Source organism: Marmota monax, unplaced genomic scaffold, assembly GCF_021218885.2.
Source record: "Marmota monax isolate L192 unplaced genomic scaffold, Marmota_monax_Labrador192_F-V1.1 WCK01_AAM20220418_F8-fsc00042, whole genome shotgun sequence".
Lineage (NCBI taxonomy): Eukaryota > Metazoa > Chordata > Mammalia > Rodentia > Sciuridae > Marmota > Marmota monax.
This window is the reverse complement of record NW_026693008.1, coordinates 8,897,537-8,916,831: the sequence shown is the minus strand read 5'-3', so window position 1 is coordinate 8,916,831 and position 19,295 is coordinate 8,897,537. Positions and strand designations below refer to the sequence as shown.

General features: G+C 38.9%; 2 protein-coding genes and 3 non-coding genes across 9 annotated transcripts; 1 reads left to right on the top strand and 4 right to left on the bottom strand.

The window, feature by feature from the left end:
• Positions 1-145: 145 nt before the first annotated feature.
• Positions 146-12,046, top strand: Glt8d1 (glycosyltransferase 8 domain containing 1). Of its 3 annotated transcripts, none has more exons than XM_046452837.2 (10): positions 146-228; positions 5,326-5,379; positions 5,468-5,566; positions 7,998-8,211; positions 9,670-9,787; positions 10,148-10,232; positions 10,527-10,639; positions 10,952-11,118; positions 11,224-11,336; positions 11,496-12,046. In XM_046452837.2, exons 2-10 carry the CDS (start codon positions 5,364-5,366, stop codon positions 11,684-11,686), a joined length of 1,116 nt encoding a protein of 371 aa, XP_046308793.1. In that variant the 5' UTR covers positions 146-228; positions 5,326-5,363; the 3' UTR covers positions 11,687-12,046. The 3 variants fall into 3 exon arrangements, with proteins under 3 accessions (XP_046308793.1, XP_046308794.1, XP_046308792.1); XM_046452838.1 differs by lacking the exon at positions 146-228 and adding an exon at positions 230-333 and having other exon boundaries at positions 10,985-11,118; XM_046452836.1 differs by lacking the exon at positions 146-228 and adding an exon at positions 230-333.
• A 39-nt stretch (positions 12,047-12,085) lies between these two features.
• Positions 12,086-19,259, bottom strand: Gnl3 (G protein nucleolar 3). 3 transcript variants are annotated; one of them, XM_046452833.2, is made up of 15 exons: positions 19,103-19,259; positions 18,442-18,500; positions 17,921-18,058; positions 17,703-17,813; positions 17,015-17,095; positions 16,494-16,626; positions 15,452-15,564; positions 15,106-15,223; positions 14,336-14,423; positions 13,622-13,796; positions 13,361-13,503; positions 12,888-13,024; positions 12,608-12,792; positions 12,437-12,506; positions 12,086-12,353 (listed from the first exon to the last, which is right to left on the bottom strand). In XM_046452833.2, the coding sequence occupies exons 1-15, from the start codon at positions 19,113-19,115 to the stop codon at positions 12,274-12,276; spliced, it is 1,644 nt and encodes a 547-aa protein (XP_046308789.1). In that variant the 5' UTR covers positions 19,116-19,259; the 3' UTR covers positions 12,086-12,273. The 3 variants fall into 3 exon arrangements, with proteins under 3 accessions (XP_046308789.1, XP_046308790.1, XP_046308791.1); XM_046452834.2 differs by lacking the exon at positions 19,103-19,259 and adding an exon at positions 18,719-19,058; XM_046452835.2 differs by lacking the exon at positions 19,103-19,259 and adding an exon at positions 18,723-19,058.
• Positions 13,855-13,931, bottom strand: LOC124098247 (small nucleolar RNA SNORD69). The gene has a single exon (XR_006853519.1). It is a non-coding gene; the product is annotated as a small nucleolar RNA SNORD69 (small nucleolar RNA).
• Positions 15,322-15,405, bottom strand: LOC124098249 (small nucleolar RNA SNORD19B). Its single transcript, XR_006853520.1, has one exon. It is a non-coding gene; the product is annotated as a small nucleolar RNA SNORD19B (small nucleolar RNA).
• On the bottom strand, positions 16,362-16,439 carry LOC124098246 (small nucleolar RNA SNORD19). Its single transcript, XR_006853518.1, has one exon. It is a non-coding gene; the product is annotated as a small nucleolar RNA SNORD19 (small nucleolar RNA).
• Positions 19,260-19,295: the final 36 nt, after the last annotated feature.

Sequence of the window (19,295 nt, the reverse complement as noted above, 5' to 3'; positions counted from 1 at the left end):
CAGGGCCGCTGACCAGCTTGGGGTTGTTAGACGGCGTGGCTGCCATCGAAGTCGTGGGCCAGCGGGCAGGTGGACTTGACCCGGAGTGCAGAACACGCGGGCGGCCGGACGGCGGGCTAGGTCCCGGGGCCTGCGGTGCGGGCGCTGAGCTGGCGGGGCGGGCCGGGGCGCGGGCGTCGGCTCCTCCTCCTCCTTTTCCTCCTCCTGCTCCTCCTCCTCCTCCAGCAGGTAAGCCTAGCCTAGAGCGGCTGAGGGGCACGACTGGTCGGACCGTCTTAAAGCGGCCTGGCGGGAACCCTGGAGCTTCACACCACCTCTCCGTCACTCCTAACCGTAAGGGGCCCCTGTTGACCCCTAGAATTTAGTGGAGGTAGCCCGAGCCATGTCCTCCAGAGAAAGGAAATTCCTTGGGAGTGGTACCAGGTTGTGGGCCGCCCCTCAAATAGCATGGAAAGAGCCTGCGCCCAAGGGGACCTAAATTCGGCCCACTGACCTGCTTGCGGGCTTCATCTGCCCTCGCAGACCCAAGCTGGGCCCGCCCTGTAGAGACCGACCAAGGGTTCCCGGGCTCCTCCAAGGCTGCTTGGTATTTCAAAAGCTTGGACCCTCCCCCGTCATTGAGCACACGACTGCGACGAAGCCCAAGCTCTTGCCTTCCTAGATCCCCAAATATGTCACGGTATACTGCCACATCATCCCAGAAATATATGACAGATGGCTTAGCAATGGGGGAAAGAGGTGGAGGACATGTGGCAGCCCAGGGAGGTGCAGATCAGCGTGGGGCCTGGGAGGTTCCATAACTGCTCAAAGTCAAATTCCAGCTCCCCAGTGAAGGGTTAGGAGAAAGTGGCTCTATATACTCACTTTCTGCCCTTTCTTTCTACCCTTCAGTAAATGGTCTCTTTTGACACTTTCCCAAGCTCAGAAGGAGCCGGCGCCTGTAGCCGATAGATGCAGAGAAGGGCAAGAGTTAAACAGGTCTTTTTAAGAGTTAAATAGATCTCTCTATTTCTCAGTGTATTTGAACAATTTCTTGTTCTACGTTTAAATAGAAATATCCCTTTGCATTGTGTCTCTTAAAGTGCCTGTTGTAGGATGGCCATATAGAGATCTTAAAGTATTTGAACTATAAAGATTAAAGGAAAAAGAAATTGCCTATTAGATTCCTTTTGAGAGAGAGCGCCATTGGAATCCCATGTTTTTCCTTATGTTGGAATTTTTTTTTCATGATTTTTACCCAAAAATGCTGTTTCTTTCTTGAGCAGAGAACTATTCTTGCTCCCAGATTAGCAGGATACTTAAACAGACATCACATACTGACTACCATTTGCCTGGCATAGTTTTTTAGGTAGCAAGGATATATCAGTAAATATTTTCATTGTGGTCCCTGTTTTCATAGAGCTTACATTCTAGTCAGGAAAGACTGAATAATCAAACAAACAAGACAATTTGATAATTAAGGAGGAAGAATGGTGTGAACTTTCCTGATGGCCTCTTAAGGGATTAGTAAGGGGTGAGGCGGTCAGAAAGATGACTAATCTTTGATGGCCTGTACCAGAGTTTTTGTTTTTGTTTTGTTTTTGCCATACTGGGGATTGAATCCAGGGGGCACTTTACCACTGAGCTATATCCCCAGCACTTTTTTATTTTGAGACGGGATCTCAATAAGTTGCTGAGGCTGGCCTCCAACCTGTGATTGTTCTGTCAGCCTCAGCTTCAAAGTAGCTGAAATTACAAGTGTGTGCCACATGTCCAGCTCAAAGCATTTTGAATGTAGGGACAAAAGTGTGATTTGGAGGCTGAAAAGGAGAGTATTGTGTGCAAGAATGATTCCCACTATTATGTATAATTATAATAATGTACTAATTAAAAATTTTAAGAGACAAAAAAAAAGGGGGTGGGGATGGAGCTAGAGACTAAATCCTTTTCAGGTGTTTAAAGTGAAGAGAGGCAGAAAAATGGGCCTGTAGGTCAACTGGGGGCTGGGGGGTGGAAAGAATGGTGTCTTTTTTTTTTTTTTTTTTTAATTATCTGGAAGATACTTGAACATACTAGAATGCTGAGAAGAGTGATCCACCAGAGAGGGAAAGAAGTTGATGAAACTACACCAAGAAAACAGTTATAGGATAGACGATAGACAACACCAGTGGAATGGACTTTAATGGAAATGCTTAGGCTATAGTGACAGGAGAGAACGAAAAACAGGAACAGCATTGGAAGTGTGCATATAAATGCAGGTTGCCGGCAAGTAAACTGGCAAAGTATTCTTTTAAGGTTTCTTTCATATTAATGACACCTACCCTGGGATTTGTGTGGGAATAGGGGTGTTGTTTTATTTATTTATTTATTTTTAATTTATTCTAATATGACAGCAGAATGCATTTCAGTTCATATTACACATATATAGCACAATTTTTCATATCTCTGATTGTATACAATGTAGAGTCACACCATTCATGTCTTCATACATGTACTTAGGGTAATGATGTCCATCTTATTCCACTGCCTTTTCTACCTCCAAACCCCCCTCCCTTCCTCTCTCCCTCCCCTTTACCCTATCTAGAGTTTGTCTATTCCTCCCATGCTCCCCCATCATCCTCTTAGGTTGTTTTATTTTTATGACTGATTTTTGAAATTTGAAGGTTTATTAATTTCTAATTGAAATTTCTAAAAGAAACATTAATTTTTGTTATAAACAATGGAATATTATAGATCAAATTGTACACAATTGTGTACTCTTTCAAAAATATAGCTACTATCATACATCCAGATTACAAATACAAGTTTGTGAGAAGTCCTTTTAAACAAATCAAGGAAGGTTTATTACCAGGAAAAGAAATAGGGATCAGACATATTCTTATGATAACTGGCATTTTGCATGTTGAAGAGTTTTAGGAGCAAGTGTTTTCTGCCATTCTGATCTATTTAAGTAATTAAATACTTTCTGAAATTGTTTTTCTTGTGTCCAGATAACTGAAATAGCACAAGTACATGTGCCTCTCAGTCCGAATACTGTGCTCCCTTATAAGTTACTGTTATAAAAGTTGACATGGTAACATATTGTCCTTTGTACCAGTAAGTATCAGAGATTTATTAGAGTGAGATTGTTTTATCCAGTCAAGGTAGAAGTTGGCTTGAAGTAGGCAGATGTTAGGTCTTTATCTGAACAGCTCCCAATCTGTCAGCTTCTGTAAGTAAGGCTTAGCCCACAATGTGATAAGAGACATAGCTTAGGGTATATAAGGTGTATTCTTTAGAGAAGATGTTCATTAATATACTTCATGTATATTGCCCTAGAAAGAAATGGGTGTGTGTGAGCATGTGTTTTTGTTCTAGATTGTTCTTTAGGAGTCTGAACTACTTTCCCCCAAATTTGTAATCTGGCTTATGATTCCAGTTTTTAAATACTTCAATATATTTCTCCATTTTTGAAAGGCTTTGAGAAGTCAACACAGTTTACCTATGATGAAATTAATTCAGACTTTGATACTTAGAAATATGTTTCAAAGTGCTTTGAAAAAATAAATTGCCTTATGTAAACACAAGGTACCATATTATTGGTGAAGATGAAGTTAAAAAAGAGTTAAAGGTCTCAAATGTAGAATCACATTATCCTGGATACATAAAGTCTGTCTTAATGAAACATTTCACAGAGATTGTTGTAAAAATATAATTGTTTAATAAATTTAGTTTCACCTACAATCTTGTTTCCATGGAATTATTTGTTTTGAAAAATTAAAGGTGATATGAGCTGGGAAGGACTAGCCAGGTGAGAATGACAATATTGGATACCCTTTTTTTTTCTTTTTTAAAAATATTTTTTAGTTGTTGATGGACCTTTATTTTATTTATTTGTATGTGATGCTGAGAATCGAACCCATGCCTCACACAATAGGGGGAAAATCAACATATGCCCAGAAAGAAGCTCTCTCATTTTTTTGTCTTTTCTTTCTTTCTTTCTTTTTGGTACTGGGGATCTAACCAGGGACCTTTACCAATGAGCTACATCCTAGCCCTTATTATTTTTTTCCATTTTGAGACCAATCCTTGATTGGTCATCCTGTCTCAGCCTCTCTAGTCACTGGGAATACAGCCCCTCCCTCCCCCACTTCCCCTCCATCTCTTTCTCCCCACCCCCTCTCCCTCTCCCCTTCCCCCTCATATTTTTAATATTTGAGAACAACACTGTAAACTCTCAGGTCACTATGGCACAGAGAACCGAGTCCATATCTAATTTTTTTTTTCTTTTTTGGCACTAGGAACACTTTACCATTGAGCTACTTCCCTAGCACTTTTTATTCTTCATTTTGAGACAGGATCTCATTAAATTGCTGAAGGTCTTGTTAAGTTACCAAGGCTGGACTTGAATTTGTGACCCTCTTCCCTCAGCCTCCCAAATTGCTGGGATTACAGGTGTGCACCACCATGCCCAGCAGCCCATGTCATTTAAGAAGGAGTTTTAAGTGTAAATTCATTCTGAAATGTTTCTATAGTGGTTAGACACTAGGAATTCTTTTTTTTTTTTTTTTTTTTTTTGGTACCAGGAATTGAACTCAGGGCCACTCAACCACTGAGCCACATCCTTAGCCCTATTTTTGCATTTTATTTAGAGACTGGGTCTCACTGAGTTGCTTAGCACCTCAGTCCTCCTGTCTCAGCCTCCTGGGCTGCTGGGATTACAGGCATACACCACCACACCCAGCTAGACACTAGGAATTCTTTTTTTTTTTTTTTTGAGAGAAAGAGAATTTTTAAAAAAATATTTATTTTTTAGTTTTCGGCAGACACAACATCTTTGAATGTGGTGCTGAGGATCGAACTTGGGCAGCACGTATGCCAGGCGAGCGTGCTACTGCTTGAGCCACATCCCCAGCCCAACATTAGGAATTCTTTTTTTTTTTTTTTTTAAACATTTTTTTTTTAATTTTAATATTTATTTTTTAGTTATCGGCGGACACAACATCTTTGTCTGTATGTGGTGCTGAGGATCGAACCCGGGCCGCACGCATGCCAGGCGAGCGCACTACCGCTTGAGCCACATCCCCAGCCCACATTAGGAATTCTTGATAGAACTTCTTTTGCTTTCCATCTTGTGGTGGCATACAATGTACAAGGCTAAGGCTACATATTTCTAAGTTATTTTTAAGTGTTAAGACTACCATAAAGATTTCAGATCCCAAATTTGTTTCTTGGAGACTGTGGATTCAAAATGAGTTACTGGCAGAATATCTTATAAACCTCTTCTTTCTACCTGAGTAAGTGTTGGCATTTTGATGGCCATTTTCATGTACTTACTGACTTTGGGGGCTTGATTTTGTTTTGTAGGGCTAATAACTAGTATTTATATAAGACAGAAGAAAAAGATGTCATTCCGTAAAGGTATGCTCTCTCTGCAAGTTATGTTGTTTTTTATAACTTAGTCAAAGGTAAAAAAGATCTTAATACAGGTTTTTTCCATCTGTTTCAGTAAACATCGTCATTTTGGTCCTGGCTGTTGTTCTCTTCTTACTGGTTTTGCACCATAACTTCCTTGGACTGAGCAGTTTACTAAGGAATGAGGTTTCAGGTATGGGAAACCTTACTAATATCATGGAATTTGTTGAGGACCTGGAGTTTCCTGTATCTCACATCCTAATTTAGATAAGGAAATGAGAGCTTGCTTCTTGGCTTTAACAAAAACTAGGAAAGACTTTGGGAATAGGCATGGTGAGTACTCATTGTGCTCTTATGGTGTCCTCCCATACTTTTCTTCTCCTTGTAGAGCAAATTGTTAGCTAAGAATTTTATCTGACAAGAATATTCCTTTTCATTAAAACAGAGGCCTTAGAGGGGCCTCTGTGGACTGCCATCTGCTGACATTTCAGCAGGTCAGGGCTTCAGAAGATGTGAGCAGGCACATGACCCTGATATTTGATGCATGATTTGGTCACCAGGAGTGTCATTCTGGTTACTTTCCTTCACCTGTTACTTTAACTTGAGCAACCACATTAGTAGAACTCTAGTTATAAAATAGAAATCATAAAAGCTTATCAGCTAATTTTAAAAAAATCATTGCATAATTACAAGTTATTTTAAATTGCTTGCACTTTTCTACCTTGGTATTGAGGGATGTTTAAGGCTTCAGGGTATTAGTCAAAAATCATTTTTGTATTGCTTGCTACCCACTATAGTTGATTCAGAGGAAGACTATACTAACTTTCCCCTTTCACTGAGTACTTATAGCATATAGTTTTTTTGTATATGTTGTTTTGGTGGGTTTTGTTTTTTTTTTTTGGTGCTTGGGATTGAACCCATGGCCTTATTCAAACTAAGCACATGACCTACCACTGTCCTGGTAAGCATGTTTTGTAATATGTATGTATATATTTATGTATAGCATATACAAATAAAAAGTAATACATGCTTCTGGTGGAAAAATTTTATAAAAAAAGCTTCATGAAGGCAATTTGTTCATTTCTTTATTTCCCATACTTAAGAATGATGATCAAAGGAAGTGTCCAATAAATATTAGTTGAATGAGTGATTTCATTGCCTAGAGATAATTACTATAAACTTCCCATCTTTTTCTGTGTATATTTTTTCCTGCAGAGTTGAGATTATACTAAATTGTATATATGACATGTTTTTCCATGTGATTTTATCATAAGCATTTCACCGTGGTGGCAGAAACTCTTTAATATTTCACTTGCATAGTTTACTTGTTTCCACAGGAAATCGTCTTCTTATAGTTACTTCCAGATGATGACCAAATGCATTACATGCAACACACACATATACTTATTATCTGTTACTCATTCTCCACAATGGTAGGGATTTGTATGTTTTATTCATGGCTGTATCCCCAGTGCCTATGTATTGCCAATCACATAATAGATACCCAGTATATGATGGAATAAATGAGGGAATATACAGTCATCCCTCTGTATCCATGGGGGACTGGTTCTAGGACTTCCCAGGACATCAAAACCTTTGGATGTTCATATAAGGGCATAGTACTTGCATATAATGTACACACATCCTATTGTATACTTTAAAGCATCTTTAGATTTAACTTTCTACAGTGTAAATGGTATATAAATAGTTGTTATACTGTATATTTATGTAGTAACAACAAAAACAAGGCTCTTCTTCAGTATAGTAATTTTTTCCTCACATTTTTGATATGTGGTTGGTTGAATTCACTGATATGGAACCAACTAGATATAAGGGACTAGTACAAAAAGGCAAGAAGAAAGGTTTACATCATACTTTTAGTTACTGGGTGTAATGCGTTCTGTTTTCTAATTCAATTTTCTACTCCAATCTAGAAGCTTTTTCTATTAAAATTCTAATCAGGGGGTTGCAGATGTAAGTCAGTGGTAAAACACTTTCCTATCATGGGCAAGGCCTTGCACTCTATCCCCAGCATCACAGAAAACATTCGGATCCTGTCTCATTAAATTCTGATTTCATGCCTACTTAAATGATTTGTAGTTTGAAAAACATTTATGGTTTATTTCTAGGTCTTTCACAACTATGAATAAAATTGTGACTTTCGTGTGTGTGTGTGTGTGTGTGGTGCTGGGGAATCAAACCTAGAGCCTTGTGTATGCTAGGCACCAACCTATATCCCAACTAAAATTGTGACTTTTGATTACTTTTCAGATTTTGTCCTTAAGAGGGGTGGCAAGGGAAATGATTAGGTCAAAGGCCATGTACCTCTTTATGGCTCTTGAGCCAAATCACTACAATACATTCTAGAAAGGTGCTGCTACTTTCTTACTAATAGTCTATCAGTGTTGTCAGCCTGATTTTTAAAATCTTCCACTTTTGCAAAAGCTTGGTTATATACAGGAAAACAATTTCTGGGTTGTATACTTCCAAGTTTAATGGGAGAGAGAGAATAAGGTAAATTGGTACCATAATATCACCTTACTTCTTTCCTTGTCTTGGACTCTGTATCAGAAGTTTATAAGATTGTGTTTGTATCACAGTGCCTTCCTGTATGTTTTTTTCAGATTCAGGAATTCTGGGGCTTCAGCCCATAGATTTTGTTCCAAATGCTCCCCGACAAGCAGTTGAGAGGAGACAAGAGGAGATTCCTGTGGTCATTGCAGCATCTGAAGACAGGCTCGGGGGAGCCATTGCAGCTATGAACAGTATTCAGCACAATACTCGCTCCAGTGTGATTTTCTACATTGTTACCCTCAATGATACAGCAGACCATCTCCGGTGAGCTCTGCTTACCTAATGATTCTGCCTCTAGTGGTGCTCTAGAGTAGACCAGGTGCCAATCCAGGACTGTTTTAATATATAAACATGTATATACACACATGTATGTATACATATGTGTGTGTATATTTATACAGTTTGGATTATACACATATAAACTATGGTACATTTTTCCATGTGATTGTATCAAAAGCATCATGTCCCTGATAGCAGAAATGATATAGAGCTATGCCAGGAAGTAAATGAACCATGCATACTGTTAGCTCCAGTTACTATTTTTTTTGGTAACACAGCTTTCTCAAAGAAAGAAGCAGTGTTATTTACTGCTTCTTAATCATAAATTCCGTATCTCATAGATATGCTCTGAGTATTTTTAGAGTGGGAAGACACTTGGGAACAATGGCAGGATGGTAGGATGAAGGTGTGAGCAGACTCTGACCTAAATCTTAGTCCAGGGTGGCTATTTTCTCATCTGTAATTTTGGAATGAAAACATCAAACTCAGCATATGGTATGTCAAGCACCTAGCACATAGTAATTGCTCAGTAAATGGTCATTAACTATTTTCATTGCTGTGATTAAAAGAAACACGATTTGATGGCGTCTCATCCATGAAAATAAATGAAGACTTGTCAAGTTTATTCCAAGAAACAGCTTAACAGATTAACGTTTGTCAAAGTTCTAAGACATTTCTGTCCTTGTGGCTTTCTTCATGGTTCATATTTAATGAAAAGTTATGATTTTCTCATATTTGAAAAACTCAGAATCCAACTAAGATATAGAATACTGCATTAAAATAGACTACAGAAATAACAGTGTCTTCAGAATGTTGATTAGGAGTGGACTAGAAAACAATGTGCATTACTTCAGGAAACACTGGCTTTTCTTAAATTACTTGACTTGGGTAGATATATTACTTAGGATCATGACAGTGAATTAATAGTCATTCTATAGGTAAAGACTACTAGCTTTCTATATAATTAGCTTTCACTCCATTACACTTTGGCTTATTTTCTTCAGTGTGTTTGGAAGTTTAAGAATTAAATGGTTCATGTGGTGATAGGATTTTCTCAATTCTATCATTTTTCTATAGTAGTTTTTGTTGCAAGAGAATTTCCATGTCTTGGTTCAGGGAGGGATTTTAGTGGGAATAGACCTTATTTCAGATGATGAAACCAAGTATTAAAGGAGCTTGGAAACACCCATTTAGTCCTTAGGATCTCTCTCAATAATATTATGTTCTCGGGCTACGGTTGTGGCTCAGTGGTAGAGAGCTCGCCTAGCATGAATGAGACACTGGGTTCGATCCTCAGCACCACATAAAAACAAAATGTGTCTACCTAAAGATACATAAATAAATATTTTAAAAAACGTTATGTTCTCATCAGGAAAGCAAAGGTAAGGCTATTGTTTGGAAACATCAATATTTAACTTAAATGGTTTCTTGTTTTTAAATCAGGTCCTGGCTGAAAAGTGGTTCCCTGAAAAACATCAGGTACAAAATTGTGAATTTTGACACTAAACTTTTGGAAGGGAAAGTAAAGGAGGATCCTGACCAGGGGGAGTCCATGAAACCAGTGAGTTCCATGCATCCTTGTTTATACTTGGGAGGATCAGGAAATCATTAGAATTCCTGGATAACTATGGGTTTAGTGCAAGTTTTGCCCAGGGGACCAAATTTGGACAGTTCTAAGAGTCCTTTGGCTATCTTCTGCCAAGGGTTCTAAGAACCTTTTATAATAAAAGCAGAAGCCAGGTGTGATGGCAGGTACCTGTAATCCCAGCGATTTGGGAGGCCAAGGCAGCCCTGTCTCAAAAGGGCTGAGGATGTAGCTCAGTGGTAGAATGCCCCTGGTTTCCATCTATAGTACTCCCCCCCCCAAAAAAGAAGCAAAGCATAGGCACTACCCTATGCCAACACTTCTTTCCTTTTTCAGCTAACCTTTGCAAGGTTCTACTTGCCAATTTTCATTCCCAGTGCAAAGAAGGCCATTTACATGGATGATGATGTAATTGTGCAAGGTACCAAATAATGTTACCATGAGAGCTTTTCTCCAGATTGTGGGCTGTAGTGTTTGTCTTATTTATGGTCTTTTGGGGCTAGGGCTGGGACTCAGTAGTAAAGCACTTGCCTAGGATGTGTGAGGTACTGGGTTTGATACTCAGCACTACATCAATAAAGGTATTGTGTCCATCTACAATTAAACAATGTATATTATTATTATTATTTTTAATAAAAGGTCACCATAGGGGGAAGTGGAACAGGGAATCCCAAGGCAACCAGAAATGTTAATCTTAACACCATATCCATTTCAGGTGATATTCTTGCCCTGTACAATACACCACTGAAACCAGGACATGCAGCTGCATTCTCAGAAGATTGTGATTCAACCTCTACTAAAGTTGTCATCCGTGGAGCAGGGAACCAAGTAAATCCCCCCCCCTCCATAAAGGTTTAAAAAGGAAGGAGCTCATCCTTTTCCATTGTTTACATTCCCCAATTATTTCAACCCCAACTCAAGCGTTCTTTTCTAGATTTATAGACCTGACAACACAATTCTCTTTGAATATCTGGTGAAATATCAGTATCTAGATCCCATTGCCTTAGAACCTCAACCTCACTTTTATTGGCTAATTATCTTAGAAGTCTTAGTTTAACAAGCTGTTTTCTTAACTGGCTATAAAATTATTAATCTTTTTCTGTTTGAAGCAGCAAGAGTATGTATTCCATTTGTTTTTAGTACAATTACATTGGCTATCTTGACTATAAAAAGGAAAGAATCCGTAAACTTTCCATGAAAGCCAGTACCTGCTCATTTAATCCCGGAGTTTTCGTTGCAAACCTGACAGAATGGAAACGACAGAATATAACCAACCAGTTGGAAAAATGGATGAAACTCAATGTTGAGTAAGTATATAACTGACCTAGTCAAAAACTTATTTCAACCCTGAGAATTTTGAGTAACAGAAGTTGGTCAGTATTTCACTGACATTTGTTATTTTTCCCACCAAGAGAGGGATTGTACAGCAGAACACTGGCTGGCAGCATCACAACACCACCTTTGCTTATTGTATTCTACCAGCAGCATTCCACCATTGATCCTATGTGGAATGTCCGTCATCTTGGTAAGTAATTAATTAACCAACTCCTAAGCTAATAAAGGATTAAGTGTCCAAGGAAGGAACCACCTTTAAGAATTGGACTTAACACTCTTTCAAGTTGTTTGGCATGGCATTGCCTTGCGTTTGACAGGTATAATCATTTGGCTTTCTCTTAATATTAAGGTTCCAGTGCTGGAAAACGGTATTCACCTCAGTTTGTAAAGGCTGCCAAGTTACTCCATTGGAATGGACACTTTAAACCATGGGGAAGAACTGCTTCATATACTGATATTTGGGAAAAATGGTATATTCCAGATCCAACAGGCAAATTCAGCCTAATCCGAAGACATATGGAGATCGCAAACATAAAGTAAACTAGAATTTAAAACTATAAGCATTTCTCAGGAAATCCTTGAAAGTAACAGTGTGGGAAGTAACAGTTGGTAGGCCTCAATTCCTATTTGTTGCAACCCATGGAAAAAGATATGTTTCAGCTGAGTAAAGATGACAAATTGCCCTGTCTGGCAGTCAGCTTCCCAGATAGACTAAAAATATGTCTCCATCTGTCTTACCAACTGTTTGCTTACTACAGTGCTGACTGGCCAGAAGAAAGAACTGATAAGACTGATATAACCAGTTCAGCTAGCTGGTATGGCTAGCTCAAAACTGCTGCTTGGTTTTAATTTTGTAAACCTGTGGCCCAATCTGTAAATAAACCTACATTTTTCAGTAGACTTCTTTGCTTTCAGATAAATACTTCTATCCATTCACTGTTTAAGAGAGGAGTTCAATGTAGACTTTTTTATATATTTTTAAAATTGTATTTGTATTAATGTATACATCATAACACATATTCACAAAATTTACACTTTGTCATGGCAAAACTGGCACATTATACACAGAACATTTTGATAGTTTGCTTAAGATGTTAAGGAAATCCTTATAAAAGGACAAGTTTCTGTTACACATAATCTGTGCTAAAATCATAAGCATCATCTTCTTGAGTCATTTTATCCAAGTTTAAAGAGCTTGCAGATTCACCTGAAAGAGAAAAATAAAGTGAGGTTTACAAAGCAATTCTATGCTTGAGCTGCTTTGTTAGAAGTCCTTAGCCTCAAGCTCACCTGCTGTAGATTCCTCAGGTGGTGGTGGCTCTCTTTTCTCTTCTATAGGAGGCATGTCTGAGATCTTTTCCTATGGGATAAAGAAATGATGCAGGTAATTTAGTAGTCTTTGAATGTACACTTGTTACAAACCAGAAAACTCACTTTGACTCATAGAGAGAATACACTTACATCAGCTTCTTCATAGTCAACAATCTCTTCCTCACTGACCATGTCTTCATTGTCCTTCCCCTCCTCCTGTTTTCTTTCTCTCTGTCTTGGTAATTCTTCAGGTATGTCCTTTTCCTCTATTATTCCATTTGTCAGACCCGAAGACTGGAAAAGTATGCTCTTGGCTAAACGAGGGCCCTTGATGGCTAGTAAAGGAAAAAAAAGACCATATAAACAGATATGACCTAATAAAGGTCTTTAAGCAGATGAAAATAAGCAGTGAAACAAAAGTCTCTCTCACCTTCTATGCTATGTGCATTGCTCTTTTCCAGTTCCTCAAGATTTAAGCCCCTTTTCATGCCCGCCACAATACTTTCATTAAAATGTGGAGGAGGAGTCCAGGAAGTTGGGGGATGACAATAGTAACTTAACAAGGCACTGAAATTAAAAATAAGATCTATCAAAAAAACAGTTACTGCCAGGTGAATCCAGTGGCTTAGGAGGCTGAGGCAGGAAGACTCCAAGTTCAAAGTCAGCTTCAGCAACTTAGCAAAGCCCTAAACAACTTTGGCAAGACTCTGCCTCAAAAAAACAAAACAAAAACAAAACCCAGAACAAAAGGGCTGGGGATGTGGCTAAGTGTTCTTGGGTTCAATTACTGGCACACACACACATACCCACACAAATGTGTTGGGGATGGATGTGGCTCAGCAGTGGAGAGCTCCTGGGTTCGATCCCTAGTACCCAAACAAACAATGCCAATAGAATCCTTACCCTGTCCACTCAGACCACAGTAGTCTGGCAGCACGTTCAACATTTGGGCTTCCACCTTTTTGGTGCAGACCTCTCCTCTGAGCAAGTTTAGTAAACAATTCCAGAGAATTCTTATAGTCTGGGACAGTATAATGCAGTACAACCTTAAAGCAAAATAGGAAATTTCATTTGACTGAGTAAATGAAAAAAAAAATCTATTTAAAATGCTTATACTACAAAATGGTGATGAGGAGCTCAACAGAAAGGGAAGGAGTTCTTTACCTGTCGAGCATCAGCCTGGGACAGGATGGCACTGGCAGCCTCCATTGGTTTTACTGTTTCAATACTTGCTGGACTCCGCAGAGCAAGTGCAGTTAAGGAGTTAAGTGGTGACACAATCAAACTTGGACTATCTATGATTGTGATCTGTTTGTCCAAGGGAACAATCTGCATGTTCCTGAAAGAAAAGAAATAGAATCACCAGGGGCACAGGTTATATCTGGAGGGCAACAGAGAACACGAAGCTCAGGGTTGGATTGAACAAACTCAACACAGTGAGTCAGATCCAATTTATCATCATTTGCTTCATGTTTACCTGAAAGCCTAACAGTATATTCATTTCTTTTTAGAGAAAAGAACTACATGTTGTAGTTCATATACCTACCTAAACACATAAGTATTTCCTCTACCCTAAATACTGTTATTTTTTTCTACCTGGCAACCTGTCTCTCATTTCCCAAAGCCAGGTGCAAACATCACTTTCTCCGAGGCGGCTCTTTTCTCTCTCAAATTAGTTGCTTAATTTGTCTTTAAAACTATATTGCAGGCAGCCACCCCACTCCAATCAATTCTTCCCCAAGCACACCGCTGGTTCCACCCTCTTCTTTTTACTGAAAGTTTTAAAGAACAGGAAATTACCATCCTCGGGATAATAAAATAAAATCATATTTACTCATCTATAAGAAAAATTCTTTGTTATAGAATACCATAATTTACCTTGTAAGACCCATGGAAACACCAACATTACATATCCGCTCTTTTTTTAAGCTGTTAATGATGCTGCTCTTCCCTACATTTGGGAAACCTATAAATAAATAATTCACAAATATAAAACACAGTATGGACTGATCATTATGAAATTTCCTCTGCACAATTTTATGTTTGCCTGATGTTTAGAGCAAGAGTTGGATCTCAGTGTCTTCGCAACACTAGGACCAATAATTAGCTCCTTCATTCCTTACAGAAGTAATAAGAGGGCAGGAAAATACTATTAATGCAAATAAAGAAGGAGTATGCCTGTATGTATGTATTCATTTGCAGTGCTAAGTATAGAACACAAGGCCTTGCACATGAAAAACAAGTGCTCTTACCACTGAGCTACATCCATATCTACCATGAACCAACTTACTACAGTGAACTGAACTTAGGAGCAATTATGTAAGTTTTTCTTTTGTGTGGAGGTAAATGGGGCAAGAGCTAATTTTTGAGCAAACTATTTCATAACCCTGTTCTAACAATATCAGCTAAGTAGATCTTGAAATTTGATTGAACTCAGGGGCACTAGACCACTGAGCCACACCCCCTGCCCTATTTTGTATTTTACTTAGAGACAGAGTTTCACTGAGTTGCTTAGCACCTTGCTAAATTCCTGAGACTGGCTTTGAACTCTCCTATCTTCCTGAGCTGCTGAGGATTACAAGCATATTGACCTGCTAAGTAGTTCTTGACTCAAGAAAAAAGGTAGAATGTGGTGAATTGAAACTCACCAATTACTCCAACGTGAATAGCTCTGCCATAAGTCTCCTGAAAACCTCCAAGAAGTTTCAAGAGGCATTCTTTGCCAAAGCACACTTTACGTTTGAGTGGAACAACTTTCTTCTTCATCTTGACATGTTAAAATTAAAAACACATTAGTTTAATTATTCTGACAATAGATAAAACCCAAGAAATCTGGCATCACTAGACAATTGCCTTTCAGATATCTCTGGATGAAGTCAGAGTTGGATCTTATTATCTTTCATTTTTTAAAATCAACATTTTGCATACTCATCATATTTCAACCATTGAAAATCTGAAAGAACCACACTTCTCACCACTAATAGTAAAGTGTACCTTGGTTATCTTCCCTTTGTCCTTCAGGTATGTTGAGGCTTTAAACACCACTGTTGGCAATTCTTTCTTCAAATAATTTAGCCAGCTCTCCAAATTGTCCCTTGGTATTAGATCTGATAGGAATTACAAATATGACATATACTTCAATTTAGTCATTCTGTTGAGGTGAATTTATTAAATGGGTAAACCATAGATTTCACTATTGTTTGCCTTTTTTCAAAAGGATTTAAATGGAAAATGAGGGAAGGGCAAGCTGCCCTCATCCTAATATCTACACTTCTGTATTTCAGTTTCTCCTGTATAGCTCAACCTTCCAGAACTGAAGTCAACCTCTGCATTATACCCTACAGTTATTTCCAGGATTTACCCTCAATTAATTAACAACAACCTGGGTTTCTAACCTTAACAGTGATTTTTTTTTTATCCTATTCTTTATGTTTCAAAGAGTCTCTGTTCTGGTTTCTACTTTCTGGTTTCACCCTTCTACTGCTCAAACCTAGACAATTATTTCATTTAAATATCTGTCACATAAATTTCACTTGCTTTGAGCTAATACTCAACATTGTGCAGGTGGCAGGAATTTTGAACACTGTCATTACATTTTGAAGGGGAAAACCAGGGATTAAGGGGCGCTTAACCACTGGGCCACATCCCCAACCCTTTTTTGTATTTTATTTAGAGACAGGGTCTCACTGAGTTGCTAAGTCTGGCTTTGAACTCATGATCCTCCTGCCATAGCCTCCCAAGTCACTGGGATTAAGGCATGCACCACTGCACCCAAATCTCAACAGTTCTTTACATGAAAGTACCAAATAGCAAAAGAATAGGAAAAAACAGTCCTATCACTTGTAGAAACAACCTACTTCCCACCACCGAGCGCTATCTTTGGCAACTAGAGTGCACGTGCTCTGGCTTTGTTGAGGTCAGAGTTGGATCTTATCAGTCTTCAGTGACAATCAAGACTGTTCAGATGTTTTCCTCATACCTCACTCGTGCAGGTTAAAAAAAAAAAAAAAGGATCAAAGACATCCCTTTTCCTCACCTGATTTATTTAATACAAGTACCAGCTTTTTATGTCCACTCTGGACAATAGCATCTTCTACCTGAGGACACCTACAACCAAGAGGATCTCTAGCATCCAACACTTCTAGCAAAACATCTGAGGCTTCAATCACCTGTCAAGGAATAAATAATCATAATGCACTCCTTGTTTTGGGAATATCCTTATCACGAGTCTACTGGGATTATCTACTTGGCAACAAGGTAAGCTTAGAGTTGGAGCTCATGTCTTCATTTTAGAATGGAGAACATTCATCATTTCTCATATAGCTTGCTCAGCAACCTCTGAACAGCATGGGTTTTAAAGTGTAAATACCCCCATCTTCTGAATATGTCACCACCCACACTGAATTATGTAGTCTGATAGGCCCTTTTAGCCTTGGGAACAACTACACCTAGAATATACCACCCTGTTGATCTTGGAGTTACCTTTATAAGGCTGGTGCCAGGAGTCTAATTTTTTGAATCAATACCATTTTTTGACACTGACCTAGACTAAGGTACCTTTTTAAGTTCCTGACAATATAACTTCTTTGGGTGCTGTTTGCTCAACTTGGCTTTCTTAGTTTTGCATTGTTCCAATTCCTAGAGAATATAATAAGGATGAAAGGACACAAAATTAGATATATGGCAATTGTAACCTGTATTTTCCACGATTATGATCAGTGTAGTTGACTTTTTTTTCAGTATTTATTTTTGATTGTACACAATACCTTTATTTTGTTTATTTATTTTTTATGTGGTACTGAGGATCAAACCCAGGGCCTCGCACATGCTAGGCGAGCGCTCTACTGCTGAGCCACAACCCCTGATTTTCAAAAATATTTATTTTTTAGTTGAAAGTGAACACAATACCTTTATTTTTTATATTCATGTGGTGCTGAGGATTGAACCTCACGCATGCTAGGCAAGCACTCCTCCTCTGAGGTACAACCCGAGCCCCAATTTTTTAAAATACTGAAAACTGTCTGAACTCAAGTTATCTTCCTCCCAAAAGGTCCACCAACCTGTATATATGCAACTCATTTCTTTTTTTTTTTCCATTGTAGAGTGAACACAATACCTTTATTTTATTTTTTAATGTGGTGCTGAGGATAGAACCCAGTACCTCACACATGCTAGGCAAGTGCTCTACCACTGAGCTATGACCCCAGCCTGTCATTTCTTACTTTTTAAAAAGATGTAATCCTACCTCCACAGGTTCCACATCAGATGGCTCACCAACAGGATTAGTTTCAAGTTTTCTTTTCTTTTCTTGTTCCTTCTGCCTATCAAGTTTCTGCTGTTGTTTTAGTTCTTCCAGCTGTGTCCAAGAGAAATGAGAAATGAGTGAGACAGTGATGATTAATGTTGTTAACTTATTTTGGAACACTTCTTTATTTTGGAAGTGTTTTGGTTAACATAACTTACCTGCTGTTTCCTTAGCTCAGCTTCCCTAAGAAGAGCTTCCTTAAAAGGAGCACTATTTGGAATTCCTGGGTCTTTCCTAGGCTTTTTGTGACCCCGTTTTTTAGCCTCCCTTCTCAATTTCCGATGATGCTCCCGAACCTATTAAGAAAAAAAAATTCCATTTAATAAAAAAAAATCTTTCTACTTGAACAGAATTTAAGTGAAAAACCAGCCTGGCTGCAGCTCAGTTTAAAAATGTCCTAAAGAAATGGTTTAATTGGAATCATATAAACAACAAATATATGTTTAAAACAGCAAGAAAATGTCACAAGGAGGTTGTTTGTAAGGATTATTATCATGTTTACAGATCTTATTACCAAATTATTGTACTTTCCATAGCTATACTCCTTATACATAAGAGTTTGTATCTATAGAATATCTGAATTTCTAAATATTTAATCCAGTCTTCCTAACTGAAGATGGGGCAAAAATCAGATTTACAATACATTTAGTACACCTGTCCCAAGAAAAACACTTCTTACCTTTTTTTGGATTTTATACCGCTTATGACAAGTCATGCGTTTACTTGCTTTCTTCAACTCTACAAAAAACAACAAAAAATTTAAAATGAAATAGCCACAAATGATCAGTATATTTAGTTTTTGTTGAATAGACTATGCTGGCATGTCTTTTTTTCTGTTAAGACGTTAGTTATACCTACATTTAATAATTATGTGGGGAATCAATACAAGCGTACATGCCATTTTCAAATCCCACTGAATGGATTCAATAGATAAAAAATGGAGCCATTCCCCGCACCTACTCTTCCGACATTAGAATGAGGTCACACACAGGAACGTGAGACCCCGAAAGACAGCCACTTCGGATCAAGCACCACCAATCACAGGCAGGAGGAACAGCACGTTTGGAAGGCGGCTCTCCACTCTTAGCCGCAGAAGGGAAAACACTTGTCTGGTCTTCTCCACCCTTCGGGCCAAGCCTTCCTTGTGGACAGTGGGTTCACGGTTAACAGGATCGACTGGGGCCTTGCAACCCTCATTCTACGAGGGAACGCGGGAACAGGGCCTCCATAGTCCACCCCCCCCACCTCCCCAGAGACCAAGTCATAAAAGAACGCCCTGGAGAGTTCGGCGATCACCAGAGGTAGGGGCCTCTTCACCCACTTCTGGAGACCCCACTCACTCGGCCGCTTCATAGTGTAGCCGGTCAAAACAGCAGCCGCCGCAGAGACACGAGAAAACGACGTAACTCCGCGAGTGCCACGTGCTAACTGAGGCCACGGCCGAACGTCACGCACTCATGCTACTGCCGTAAAGTGCGACGCCGTTCTTTCGCGTGCGCGCGCACGCAGTGTCGCGCAGAATTGGGTTCGTCT